The sequence below is a fragment of the Corvus hawaiiensis genome, chromosome 36 (genome assembly GCF_020740725.1).
Source record: "Corvus hawaiiensis isolate bCorHaw1 chromosome 36, bCorHaw1.pri.cur, whole genome shotgun sequence".
NCBI lineage: Eukaryota > Metazoa > Chordata > Aves > Passeriformes > Corvidae > Corvus > Corvus hawaiiensis.
This window is the reverse complement of record NC_063248.1, coordinates 815,342-829,713: the sequence shown is the minus strand read 5'-3', so window position 1 is coordinate 829,713 and position 14,372 is coordinate 815,342. Positions and strand designations below refer to the sequence as shown.

Here is a 14,372-nt window from a genome sequence, read left to right as displayed (position 1 = left end):
CTGCAGCCGCTGTTGTCAGCGGGGAATTGCTGCACCCAGGCTCTGCTGGAACCGGGATGATGAAATTTGTAACTCCCAGTAATGCTGAAGATGCTGCTTCTGCTGAGTCCTGGCTGTTGGGAACAGGGCATGAAATGAGTCATGCTGCAGGGGGTAGTGAAGGAATTCATTTGGAATTCCTTTGGAATTCCCAGCAGTCCTTCATGCTTCAGTGTGTTCGGCTTTATTCATCTGTGGGCAGACCTGTCACAGTACAGGCCATGGGTGAGGCCCTGCTTTAATTTTCCTGTGAACTGACCTAAAGCAATTTTTGGGAAGCCAGAGCAGTGTTGCCAGAAAGACTTAAAAATGTGTCCCCAGCCTGCTTTTGTCCCTGTGCAGCAAAGGCCACTGGGTTTCTGTGCAGAATAAGGGAGAGGCCAAGATGTACAACATCAGTTACCAGAAGGGTTCTGTGGCCCACAAAGGCTGAGGCACCAGCTGAGAAAAGGCTTTTGTGTCACTTGAACTCGATCCTTGTTCAACAAGGACAAGATTGTATGGAGAGAGTTTTCAGAGCTTACATGAGAGGTTGTATTCCAAAACTGACAAAGGTTTCCTTATGCCTTAAAAGAAGGGAATTTATTTTATTAGTCAAGTTTCAGTTCTAGTTCATTGATCACTGGCAAAAATGTATTTGCCTGTTGTCAGCACATAGGGGTTTGCTGTGTTTTACTCATGTGAGGCAGGACCTGGGAAACAATTCTTAGAGAAAAATTATTCCTTCCTCATATGCTTTCTCCCAGGGATAGAATTATTATTTGTGGGTTATAGGAGATGAAATACCTGTTGGTCTTCTGTTCTTTAATAGCTGTAAGGACGCTTTTGAAAATGCCTGTGCTCCATGGCACTGCCTGTAACTCCAGTGCCTCCAGACTGAGAACCTGGATTTGCAGTGCAGCTGAGCAGCCAGAACTCAAACCCAGATCCTGCATCTAAAGCTGGATGCAGAGACATTCAGTGGCTGCTTTGCAAATTGTATCTCAGGCTTCACTAATCGAGGACATTCCTCCTGGGCAAACACACATTTTGTCTTTGTAGCAGTGTTTTATGTTTTCAAATCCTTTTTAAAGGTAAAACTGTTTACTGAGACTACAATGCTCTCTTTAGTTAAGGTTACAAGGGCTGCAGTCCTGGAAATACCCCTGTTCAAAATGTGCACCAAATTGTTTAACTGACTTCAGATCAGGGAATTGGGTCTGTTGGACCATCTGCAGCTCGAGTGGGAGAGTGAGAGCTGGGAAATGAAATGATGGTAACACACAGGGAAACAGCAAAGGTTATCTTCCCTGTGTGCAAACCAGCAATCAGCACTTTGGGCTCCCCTCTGTGCTGTGTTTCTGGAATGGTCAGGTTTGGAGAGAGGTCTGGAATGCCCTCTCCAAAATCTTCCCCTATGGCAGCAGTGCCACGCTCACCTTGGTGCCAATGCCCTGAACCCCAACCCCATCTGCTCCCCAGGAATGGGTGTTCAGTGGGAGAAGGAACAAAGCCAGCAGCTCCATGGCCTGAAAAGCTCTGCCATTCATATTCTGATGTAGCTCCACAACAAAGCCTTCCTATGCAACGTGTAAATAATCTGTACAAATCCCATTTTCCCTGTAAGCAGTAGCTGTCATTTTCTATCAACTGTCCATTTTCAAAGACTCTCTGGAGTTAATCCAGGGAAGCAAAAATTCAATTAAGAGCATAGCTGAAGAAGACAGCTGCTTTCCTGGCAAGAAAAGACCAAAAATGAACAGTCAGAAAAGTCAGTTGGTCTTTGACTCCCTGTTGGAAGAATTAGCAAGTGGTGCTGGTGGAATTGGGGAGCTCTTAGAAAAGGAATTACTCCTGTTGTGCTGTGTGAGGAGTTTGGAGAACTGGAAGAGAGAGAAATTGTTAAATGCTGTGTTGTGAATGTGCAGGTGTGCCCAGGCACTGCACACCAGGCAAGGTCAGGAAAGGGAATGTACAAGAGAGGAAAGAATTGCCAAGGCCATGTTTGGGGGCAGGAAGTCAGGGCCAAGTTCTGCAGTGCAGAAAGAGCATCTCGGAGGAAAGCCAGGATGGGAATTGAAATAAGCCTTTGTTCATTTTCTAAAATGCTCCCAGAAGAGGAAAAACCACTCATGACCTCTTGCACTGGTATCTCTCAGACCCAAAACTGGAAGGGAGGTGAAAACTGCCGGGACAGCATAACCCAGCTCTTCCTGGGCAGCTCTTGGCTGGGAGCAGGGAATGTCACCAGGTCAATAAATGGCTTGGGATGTTGGCTGAGGTGTCAGGCGGGGGGCAGACTCACAATTTGGGATAGAAACAGCCCCTCTGGTCTGACAGTTCCAGCTGAAAGGGTGTAGGAGCCATCAGTCAGCTAAAACTTCGATCTCTTAACCTGGAGAGGTTTTGCAGCTGCCAAAAGGAGGGTGGGGACTGGCACAGCCTCACTACAGCTGGGTGTCCCGGCTTTCTCCCTGGGGCAGTTTGAAAGGCTGAAGGAATTTGCGCCCTTGTGTTAATCAATAGTGGATGGATTTAACCTTTAAATTAGAAAATCAAGCAAGAACTGCAGCCCGGTAGTAAAAACCAATGACCTTTCCCTGCAGGCTTGTTTTTGTTAGGTTTGTTGTTTTTTGCTTTTAATTCAAAGGAAGTGTAATTGGGTGTCAGTGCAATGTAATTCAGCGTGGGGGTTTTCAAGCTGACTTTGTTCTGGGGGGCACAATTAGGGCTGTGCCAGTGATCAGTGCCCCTGGGTCTGCAGGCAGCCAAAGGCCCTCCCTGGGGTGTCAGTAGAGGCTTTTTGAAGCTGCAGAGTCCATTTGATGAGATTTTCCTGGGCCCTTGACCTGGGTGTTTGTTATTAACTGAGGCATTGCTCGCTGGGAGCTCCAGGGCATGAGATTTTGGGTTTGCCTCTACAAGAAATTGCTCTTAAATGCTACAAGTATTGTAGGCAGGGAACGTTTTTGCTGCCACAGGTCACCCAAAGAGTTAAACGTGCAGAGATTATTTCACTCCAGTATTGCTCCATGGGCTGGTTTGTAACACCCCGAAGTGTGGTTGTCATGTTGCAAAACCCATGTCCCTATGGGTTGGGAAGAAGAGACCAATAAATTGAAGTTGGGGGCAGGACAGGATGGAAGTTTTGAAAAGCTTTAATTTGAAAACATCAGAATAGTTTGTGGCTGTGCAGCCTGTGCTCCTGTGACAGTGCTGAGGTTAAAGAGGAAATGCAGTCCAGGATCTCTGCACACATGTGCACCTCCAAGGGTGAAACCCCACTTAATAATGAGGTTGAAACAGAGCATGCTGAAATGAAATGTTTAATTTTATTGAAATGTTTTTCTGTTGAAAATGTGATTTCAATTTAAACTGAGTTTCAGAAGGAAACTTATCCCAAAGCTATCGTGTGTGTCCAGGTCATGCTGGCAGGTTCTTACCCCATCAGAGTCGTGGGGAGCTGCCTGTGAGGAGCCTCCCTTGCTCAGCTCGGGGGGCTGACGGAAAAGTTCCGTGATTTTCATAAGGATAAACACAGCAATCGAGGGTTGGAGAATTTTCCCCGACCAAAGATTTTCCCTTGTAACAGAGGGCACAATGATCACTCCTCCTTCCCACCGTGTGTTTGCCTGCTCTGTTTGGAGGGTGAGCTCCTCAAGACAAAGGCGTCTCTCTCTCGGGGTTTGTCCAGCCTGTGGGGAAGGGAGGCTGCTCTGGTGTTTGCACTGGCTTGTAAAGCAAATAATGGGATGCTGGAAGAGTGTTTGCAGCTCTCATCTCCTTTCAGCTCTGGAAGGAGAGGAGGGAAACAGATCATTGCCAGAGGGGCATTTCCTGTCACAGCTCAGAAAACAGGGGAAAGGAGCTGAGAACACCTTTGCTGGGTGACCTCAAGCAGGTGCTTTGTGCTCACATCCCCTGCTGAGCTTGGCTCCTGCTCAAGCAGCTCCGCAGACACGGACCAGAGGCTGACCCTGCAGAGCAGTGAGTTTTCATTTCCTTTTAGAAATTAGGCCACATTGTTTCTGTTATATTAAAAAAATTCCTGTATGTGATAAATGGTAGACATTGGTTTCTGTTGCTGTGTGCAGCAAAGGCCAGCACAGTAAAGCGAGAAACTAGGAAATAAAATCTTAAAAATAAGATTAAAAAAACAAAACAAACCCAAATGCAACCAAAAATGCCCGTCTGCTGTGTAGCAGCATTTTTTTGGAAAACCCTCAGGATTATGCCATAGTTCCATTGAAATTCCAATGGACTGATTTATGTTTTTCTATGAATGGATTTATTTTTGTTTCTGTGTTAGAAGCATCGAGGATGCGTAAGATGAAAGAGGGGCCTTCGTACCACAGATTCTGCCTTAGCTTTGTCTTGCCTCATGATTGTATCCACACTTCCCAGGGCAGAATTTTGGGAGCCTGGTCTTGAGCAGCAACCTCAGCAGGGAGCAGCAAAAGAATGAATGCTGAGGAGGAGTCATTTCCTCCGTGGCCCAGCCATGGAGGGGCCATCCCTCTGCCCTGGCTGCTAAAGGAATGTGCACCTCGTTCATACTGAGCCTTGGGGTCGGCTCTTCCCGGGATCCGTGTGTGCCTCCAGGGAGCTGTTCCCTTGTGGGACATACCCCAGGGTTGGTGGGTCAGTGGTTGGCAGGAAACACCCCAGGGCAGTTTCTGGATCAGACTTTGCCATCCCTTCCCTCCTTTCTCGAGGAGAACCTGCAATCCAAGAGGAAGGCCAGGCTGGTGTCTCCTGGCCAGGGAATTCCCCCAGTCCCAGCCTGGCTTCTCACGTCCCTGACAGCTCCGCAGCGGAGGGGAGGCTGGATGGGGTTGGAGCAGCCTGCTCTGGGGGAAGGTGTCCCTGCCCGTGGCACTGGGTGAGCTTTAAGGTCCCTCCCAGCCCAAAGCACTCTGTGATTCTGAGATTCTCTCTCTATGTATCTGTACACCCCCCTATGTATGACAAAATGCCTCTTACATGTCCTGCTCCAGATCTCCTGCTTTTTCTCTATTGTACAACATCTTCCAGGGGTTCTTTTCCACTGTACTCCCGCTGCCAGCAATACTTGCCACCTTTTCTTGGCCTTGCTGGACTCTGGCAGGGCAAAGGAGTCTTCAAGGTACAGCTGCCTCTCTTTCCCCACAGCTTATTTGTTTCAGAGCCTGTGTGGGAAAGTTTTAGCACTTCAGATGTGGAGCACCTTGAGAGGCCACGGAAAGAGCCCACTGGTTTTTTTTCTTACTGTTTCTTGGTAAGATAAGGTGTTTCAAAAGAACAAGTCCAGGTATTGTCCAGGTCTCCAACAGTTCTCAGGAAGCAAAGTGCCAAAGTTTTACAGTAATTTGGCACAAGCTCTGAGATTACCTTTGCTGTCTGGCTTTTTGTCAGCTGGTCAGGAGCTGTGGAGTTTTAGGTTGTTGATCTCACTGTGGGTCCCAGCCCACATTTACCTGTGTAAGGTGAATCCCTGTGACAGTAGCACCCATCACAGATAACTGTGTGTATTCAGGGGCTAGCCAGGCTTTTCTCCATTGATCTTTTCTTAGGAAACAGCTTCTAGTTGGCTGTAAAAATTCCCTTTTTAAAATGAAAGTTGTTTTCCTGGTCTGAATTGCCAGCCTGTATTCAATAAGTATTAAACACGCTCATTGCATTATTCCATGGTTCAGTGTTTCCATGAGCGTTTGCATTGTTCTTCCAAATTTTGATTTAAAAAAATAGAATGAGAACAGACATTTGAAATGTTTCAGCCCTCTTTCACCAGCTATATAAGACTGGGAGAGAGATCTCCAAGTGCCAGTGGAACTTTTGCAAACTCTTGAGCAGGCAGATTTTTGTTCCTGTTTATCATTCAGCTTGGCTGAGTGGCAGCTTCTATCTCAGCCCAGTTCTGGCTGTATAAAACTATAGACATTACACAGAGTGACAGCTCAATTCTGAGTGAGACTGGGAAGATCTGGCACCTCCAACCCTGCCCAGTCTTCTGGACTGGTTTGCTGCAAAACCCCAGCTGGCCAGACCAGCTGCATTGCAGAGGAACAGATGTGTTGGGGTATCAAAAATTGGTCTTTACAGGTTGTTCTTGGGGGAAAGGAAAGTAAAAACAAATTATATTTTTAAAAACAAACCAAAAAGTCCCCAGGAAACAGTTTAAAAGCCACTTTAATTTGTTTTGCATTTTTGCAAATTGATTTTAGAATACTCTTAATGAGCAAATATGTGTTTTAATGTGGGGCTGAGGGGGCAGATAACGATTAGACATAGAAAGCCTGATTTCTTCTAGTTTCGTGGCAATAAAGAGCTGAGATCACATTTTATAAAGCTTTGAATGCCAGCAGGTTGCATTTTGCAGATGATGGATGTGCCTTTTTGCTGTTTGTCTGGAGCAACAGCCCCAAATGTACAGCTCTGTCTTCTCAACAGAGCTTTTTTTGTGTGTGTTGGGGTCCAAGTTCCATTTCCAGACATGCCTTGGGTGAATTCTTCTCTTGTGTGGATTGCCTTCTCTTGCTTCCAAGTGTCAAAGATCAGGTTGTCTTGATCCAAGTTCTCCAGAAATTCTTTCTGCACCAGCAGAGAGTTTGGAAAATGCTCTCAACCTGGTCGTTCTTCCATGACTCTCCCGTTCTGGAATGATGGGAGGTCATCTGGCCCTTGGGTTGCAGTGATTTAAGCAGGCACCCGTTTCTTGCACCCCTCGGGTCAGTCTGTCCTGGACGTGTCCTCAGTCTGGCACCGTGGCCTTGACATTGGGTGGGGGGGTTTAAATGTCTGGCTCTTGCAGCAAGAACCTCTCAAAGAGCCTTAGGTCAGGCCTTGCTGGTCTGGGAATAGCACAGTCCCGGGGAGGAGTGGTACAGGGAGGCTGGCACACCTCAGGGAGACGGGGACGTCTGGTTTGGGTTAAATCTGAGCAGCAAGAAGTGATGCACATTTGGGGCTTGACAGCTGAATTGAGCTGGCTTGTGCAGCAGTTTGCAGTGCTGATCAATACTGGAGAATTGCAAACGTGTTTTAACTGGGAGAAGTGTTCCAGCCAGAGAGGAGGGGATCTTCTGGAGTTAATGATGGGGATACTCCCTGTGTGTCCTTGTGACGGATGTTTAGATCTCTTGGAAAGCTCATGGCAGAGCTGCTCTGAGTCAGCACAGCTGAGAGGAGGAGGAGGACCTGGGTCATCGTGCCCTGGAGATCTCACTGCAAGTTTTCTGTCTGGAGTCAGCTGTAACACCAACGTCGCTGTCAAGTTTGTGCTGCAGGAGGGAAAGAGCTGCAAAGAAGTTGCTTGAACTGCAGTGAAACATTGCCAATATTGTGGCTGCCTCACCCCTGGAAGTGTCCAAGGCCAGGTTGGATGGGGCTTGGAGCAGCCTGGGACAGTGGAAGGTGTCCCTGCCCATGGCAGGGGTGGCACTGGATGGGCTTTAAGGTCCCTTCCAACCCAAACCACTCTATGATTCCATGACACTGGTGTGAGCTCTCCTTAAAATCTTTTTCTAAGTCTTCACTTAAATAGTCTGAGGAATGTTATATTAATTTTAATCTGTGTTTTATGTAACTGTGAGGGTCAGAAAACTGATGGAAAACCTGTGAAGTGAATGAGAGGTCTCGGCCTCTCTGCAGTGAGGTGTGGGGGAGGGCAGGTGCCACATCTGCATGTGTAAGGAGAGGAAAGCTGCATCTTGTCTGAAAATTAAATGGAGTGTGACCTAATTGATCATTATCATTAATGTGGCAGTAAATGGAGAAGGGCCTTTGGGACACAGCTGGGGGCAGGGCGCACAGGGGAGGATCTGTGTGAGGACAGTTCTGTGTCACAGGTGTCACACGCTCTCTGTGCTTCTTCTCCAGTCCGACGGGACCATCCTGGCCATCGCCTTGTTGATCCTCTTCCTCCTGCTGGCCTTGGCTCTGCTCTGGTGGTTCTGGCCCCTCTGCTGCACTGTGGTAAGTGACAGAAATCATCAGCACAAAGCAGCATTTCAGTGCTGCCTGAAAGCAAGAAATGAGGGGGAGGGAGGCAGAGTTTTCCACAGGATTGATCCCAGAACAGGGCAGCATTTCTGCCACTGCTGCCTCTGCTTTGGGCTTCTGTTTCATCTGCCCAGCCTGGGATTAGACCCGTGGAACAGCAATGTTGCCAACATCCAAACCTTGTCAGGAGCCTTTAAGTCTTGTGTTTTGGTCACAAAATGGAAATAGTTTGCAGAAATGTGTTCCTTGCCATGCCTGTTCTGGATTTTCTAACCCCAGTGTCAGCATGCCCATGCTGGAGGGCTCCTGTAGAAAGGCAGGGCTCATCAACCCACACTGGAGTCCTGGTTCTGCCTCAGGTGCAAGGAAAAGACATTTCTAGGTGTGCAAATTTTTGCAAGATGAACTTTGTTTCCTGGATCACGTCTGAAAAGCACTTTGAAACATCCCAGTGACAGTGCTTCACTGAGCATTGTCTTTCCTCCAGGCCCTTTCACAAAAGTTCAAAAGCACAACCACAGAGTTAATGCTTTAAAAGAGCAGAGGGAAATGAGGAGAAAACAGGGGAGAAGGAAGAGGTCAAAGGAGGCAAGAAGGAAATCACAGGACTCGAGAGGAGCTTTCATCTCACGTGACTCTGCTGTTTGTCTGCACAGACCTGTCACACCCCGAGCATCCCTGCTGAGCCCTGGCACTGCCTTTCCCAGTGAGGATCCGGGCAAGGGCTCATCACTGTGGAACACACAATGCAGTGAAGCTCTGCTCTTGTTTTGGATCTTGTTCGTGCTGCAAATATAGAACAAGAATTAGGGACGCACAAATGTCAGCAGAATTGGAGCCTGGGTTTGGTGACTGGCTGCGTGCAACGTTTCAGAAGCTGCTTTTAAGGCTGCCCAAACCGGCTCCAGTTTCTGGGTCACCATCATTATTCCTGATTTTTAAATCACAGACCCAGTGTTGTAAATTCGCACCATGTTGTACCAAACCAACAATGCAGAGCTTTGGAGCCACACACTGCAGGAGCCACTTGCTGGAGGATGAGTCTCTGTGCTGAGATGTATTATCCAGAACAAGGATGGAAATCTTGCAGGAAAAATCTTAGTTGTCTATTTCTGTTCCTGGCTGAAAATGGGGATAAAATGCTTCTCTTCACAGTAGTTTGGCACCTCTGTACCAAGATGAAAACCAAAAAGGAAAAAATATTTATTTGGACTTTCAGAACAATAAAAAAAAAAATTGGTTCTAAAATTGGCCAAAGGATTAGCAGCGTGGTAGGTTGCTCAGAGTTATTTGTCTGAACTAAATGACACGTTCCCAGAGGAGCTGGGCCAACTTTTTGTTGGCGCATCTGCATGGAAGTCAGTGGAGATGTGCCCTGTGGGGATGTTGGCACTGGCATCTGGGGGAGAATTGAGGGGACAGAGGGAAAATGCTCTCAGTGATGCTGCTGGTTTAAGGTGCTGTTAGAGCAGAAAGATGAAGCTGATGAGAAAAAGGCACAAATAAAAGCAGCAGGGTGTGGAGGGGATATGGAGCTGTCATTGTGAGGGTTCTGTGGCTCTGCTGCAGTGGAATCATGTGAGGACAGTGGTCATGTAACAGCCCTGAATGTGAAAAACAGTCCAGATAAGCAAGGTGGGTGCAGCAGAGAGAGGGAGTCTCTGGTCCACATAAAACTTTATAAGCTTAATATTTTCCAGATTTAAATTCTCTACTTAAAACATTTGTTGTAGATAAAAGCTTTTCCTCACTCTCCTCCTTTATCTCCCACGTTCCCTCCTAGCAAGGTCTGTGAGTGGGGACTATCTCGCTGATATTTTTCCAATGTAGTCAAACACTTCCCTGTAGTTGTTGGAAAGATTTTATTCCAAGAAGCCTGTATGAAATCCCTTCCACCTCTCCGGGAGGGCATCCGGTGTGTTTGGCAGAGGATCAGCAGCCAGGACACCCCACTGAGCACTGCTCACCCAAAAATTCTGTGAAATTAAAGATAAATCCGTGGAGGAGTGCCCAGCCTGTCAGGGGATGGGGAAAGGGAGCCGAGCAGAGCTTAGTGACTGGCTTGGAAGTGGCACGGGGAGGAATGCAGTGTTGTCAGAAGTGAATTAAGGGCAGAGGAACTGCCTTGCACAACAGACCAGAGCTCCAACCTCGAATAACTAAACCGCAGACCCGGAGACATTGCCGTGGATTCCAGCCCAGGGATGTTTCAGAGATAATTGTGGATGTGTCCAGGGCAAAAAGGAAAAAAACATAGCAAGCTCTTCTCTTACCAAGTATAAATTTGTTTCTGAGTGACAAGCACATTTCTAAACCCTGAAATTCCTCTTGGCATGCTTTTTAATTAAATAGGAGTCATTACCATCCAGCAGTTCTTCAGGAAAGACACCAAGCCAGCTTTGTCCCTGGAGTAAATGGACTGGAGTCAATAGACTCCCTCTGGAGGTTTATCTGGAACCCGGTATCTCCTTGGCGTGCGCCCATGAAGGAATGCTGTTTCCAAATGGATCCAAGTTTATTGGTCTCAGAAGTATTCTGGGATGAAGTCTGGAATTTACTCGGTTTACAGTAGAGGCAATTGTTGCTCAGTAGATCAGAACAATAATAACTCTTTGCTGTGCCTGAGACCAGCACAGGCAAAATTTCCCTGGATACCTGTGGAGGATATTACAAAAGCATAGGAGGCAGGCACCGACCTCTCCAAATGTTGTAGGAGGTTTATTTAATAACAGAAAACAAAGAAACAATTCTGCTCTGCTGAACTCCCCAACACTGTGCTTGTAACAAGAATGATGGCAAGTACACAGACACCTCTAACAGGGTGACCTCACCTTTCCTGAGCTGAGCAGATCTGCAGAGCAGCAGATCCCAGCTTCTGCCTTCCCCCAGTTACTGCTTGTCTTCCCGTTCATCCTCTTTCCTGAGCACAGCGCAACCTGGAGCAGGGCAGACATCCACAGCAGGAACTGTGCGGGCAAGAGGCTGTTCAGGTGTCCAAGGGTGAAATTGTTCTGGCTAGGAGGCCAACATGAGCCTCAGGTTTAATGTTGATATAAATCAAATAGGTTTTAATGCAGATGTAAGCCAAAGAGATAATAAACCTCCAGAACTGTCTTGAGGAGGACTTTGCAGGCACCGTGTTAGATTGGCTTGGAAATGGAGCTGCTTAAAGTGTTTGGATGCACAGTGAAGGCATAATTAATGTACTAGCTGGAAGGCTTGGCTGTGCTGGGATGGTCTCCCTCGCTAGGACGGTTCCCCTGTGCCCACGTGCTGCACAGACACTGACCCTGGCAGGATGAGGGAGCTGTGCTTGGGCCACGCTTTGCCCCAGAGCGGGACCTGCACGAAGGTTTGCCCTGGAATATCTGAGGGGATGGCCCCACCCAGCCTGCCCAAGCCTTGGGCTGGAGCTCAGCGAGGGCACTCCAGGGCTGGGAGTGGAATTCTGTCCCTGGGGCAGCTGAGCCTGAGCCTTTTCCCCACGTGCATTTCCCCACGTGCTCGCACATCACACCTCCTCCCAGGTTTATGAAGTAAACACGAGTCTCTGCCTCCCTTCTGCAGCCATCCAGGGTGGCCTGAGAGGCTGGGCTGGCTTATTTGCCCACGTAGAAAATCTGCCTCACCTCACTCATTTTCATACTACAGTGATTTTAAATACAGGGGTGTGGCTGGCATATAAATGAGGTGTTGGTATTTAAGCATCTAACACCAGTTTTAACTTTAAAGCTGTTTTCTGGAAGTAAGCATGGAAGAACCCAGCAATCTGTTTGGCTCTCAGTCTGTACTGCAGATGACCAGAAGTTTTGGAAACAAAAAGCTGGATGGAGAAAATACAGAAAATATAGATTAAAACCACATGGCTAAACTGGTGGAAGAGAAGGGGAGGAAATGCATCGGCTCTGCAGCAACCCTGAAGAGCCTAAAACTAATGGCATCATAAAATGGCAGGGTCCCTGTTGGCTGGATGGAGATTCCTTACAAAGGTCCATGGATTCTGATTCCCACCCACTCACATGGGGCACACGGGGCACAGCTCTTCTGCAGTTGTGCTGATCTGGGGAGAAGGGAGCACAGGATCATGAATCATCTGGAACATTGTGGAGACAACCCAGGAAAGAGAGAGAAAGCAGGAAGAAGATTGTATTATACTGCAGGTGAAGAAATTGGGACAGGCCTCTGCTTGTGTTAGCTTTGAAGTGTAGACCGGATCTCCAAGGATTTTATGGGTACTGAGAAGACACAGGAGATATGACAGAAATAAAAAGGAAATGTTCCTTTACCCAACTCATACCTCAACTATGAAACTGTCACAGGACTGAGAGGACAAAACTATAAATATGTAAGGGAAAAAAAATAGGAAATTAGTCAGACGGATCACTGTTAATGCTATTTAAAACCCTTGTTTGTTAAGATAGCAAGAATATATATTCTGTGTTTTCCAGAAGAGTGAAGGTAATTAAGGACAAAAATAATCCGCTCAGTTAACTGCATGCTTCCAACCTGTAGTCCTAATTAGAGGCAAAGTCCTTTACTTCTTATTTTGTACTGTTTGCTTCATTTTAAATGATGATCTGTCCCATCCTAAAGTAGATAGGCTCCTCTGACAAGAAACATATTGCCCCTATTTATCATCTAAAACTCCAGGGATACTTACTGTGTGATTGCTGGACACTGAGAGCTGGTGGAGATTTCTGGACTCCTAAGATGGAAAACATCCTAGACACATTCCTGGAATATGCAAAGTTTGGATTCAACATGTGCTTTCTTATGCCTGAGTGGCTATAGAAATTTCAGGGCAACAGAAAATTCATCCTTCCCAATGCTTTTAACCTTCCAGGAGGTGGCTAATAGCATTCCTCTGCTTTGCCACTGGGTTATCCATCAGAAACAGCTGCTGCTCCATGGATCTGTGACACAGAGTGGCCCAGCTAACAGAGACCTGCCCTTCACGTGCTTGTTGGGATCTGTGGTGAAAGGCAAAGAATTACTTCACTGTCCTGAATTTTCACAGCTGAGTGTGTGGAAGTGCTGACAACTGCTCTCAAAGTTCCTTCCTGTGCCAAGGAAGGCCAGTGGCCACCTCTCCATCCCAGGGGCCTTTACCCTTGGAAAAAAGCCCTGCCAGGTTTTTGTAGCATGGTGATGGTGTGGAACCCCTCAGGTATTCCTCACCTGGAGAGCAAACCTGGGGCCAAACCATCGTGTTCTTCTCCCAAACACAGGGACAGGAGACCCAGCTACACAGCAATCCCAGGGATGGCTTGGGGTTATCCAAACATTGCAGCACACATGGACAAACAGGGCGGCCTTGCCAAGCCAAACTCGCCGGAGCGCTGTGCTGGGCCTGGCCTGCTCCCAGCTGATCCCTTCAGCAGGTCCTGGGTGTCATCTGGCCAGGCCAGAGGTGCAGCTAGGGCAAAAACGAGGTGGCCACGTGGGCTGTGTCCTCACAGGGTCCCTGCGACGGCAGCTTCACTCTTGTCCTTGAGTTGTTTCTGCCTGTGCCAGGCGAGCGGCTGTGGCGCCTTTGGGCCCTTGGCCTTGCCCCCGGCTCTTGCTGTGCCCACTGCTGTGGGATGGCACCAAGGCAGCTTGGTGGATGCTTGGGATGCCTTCAGTGCCCAGAGTAAGGGTCTCAAATGCCCCAAAACAAGGGTCTCAGTGCCCCAGAATAAGGATTTCATGCACTCAGAGCTGTAAATGTTAAGAATCCAAAAGGGAGAAGGAAAAGATTTGTGCTGTTTGAAGACCCAGGCAGAGAGTCAGAAATTAGATTTTTTGGTAAGACTTGAACTTTGAAAGGTCGTAGAGGCTCAAAGGCACAGGAGACTGAACTCCCCCATCTCTAGACTTGTCCAAATTAACCAGTCCATGCTGCCAATTTATGGGGAGTTCAGTTGCTCTTAGAAGTGCAAAGCACTCAAAAATGGAAGGAATGTCTTTTTTTTCCCCCTCTCAGCCTGTGATAGAAAACACCTGATCTGTTTACAGAAGTCAGTCAGTTTGTGTGTACGTGTGTGCATATGTTATGGGGAGGAATGCAAATGTGTGGAAAACAGCCATCTCCTCACTGCCAAGTGTGCAATCTGCAGAGCTGCCAGTGATACTGGCTGAGAAGTTGTGTTTGGATACTTTGCTGGACCAAATTTGGATGGCTTATCCTGATGTTTTCGTGCCAATGCAAATGAGAGAAACTCCACTGGAACCCATGATGTTCCACCAGAACAGGGGATGCTCCAGGAGGGAACCAGGCCTCTTCCAGCAGGTACTTTTTGGATCACATATCTGAAATTTCTCAGTGTCTGATGGGTTTGTGTTCAGGCATTTGGTTCTAAAGGAGGTCTGTTGACAAATGCCACCCCCTCACA

General features: G+C 47.5%; 1 protein-coding gene across 1 annotated transcript in view; it reads left to right on the top strand.

Annotated features, from left to right (window-relative positions):
• The window catches only part of ANTXR1 (ANTXR cell adhesion molecule 1), a 79,028-nt gene that overhangs the window by 31,070 nt on the left and 33,586 nt on the right, over window positions 1–14,372 (top strand). Inside the window, exon 13 of the mRNA XM_048290179.1 lies at window positions 7,876–7,971. Coding sequence (XP_048146136.1) covers window positions 7,876–7,971 — 96 coding nt within the window. The remainder of the gene's footprint in view (window positions 1–7,875; window positions 7,972–14,372) is intronic.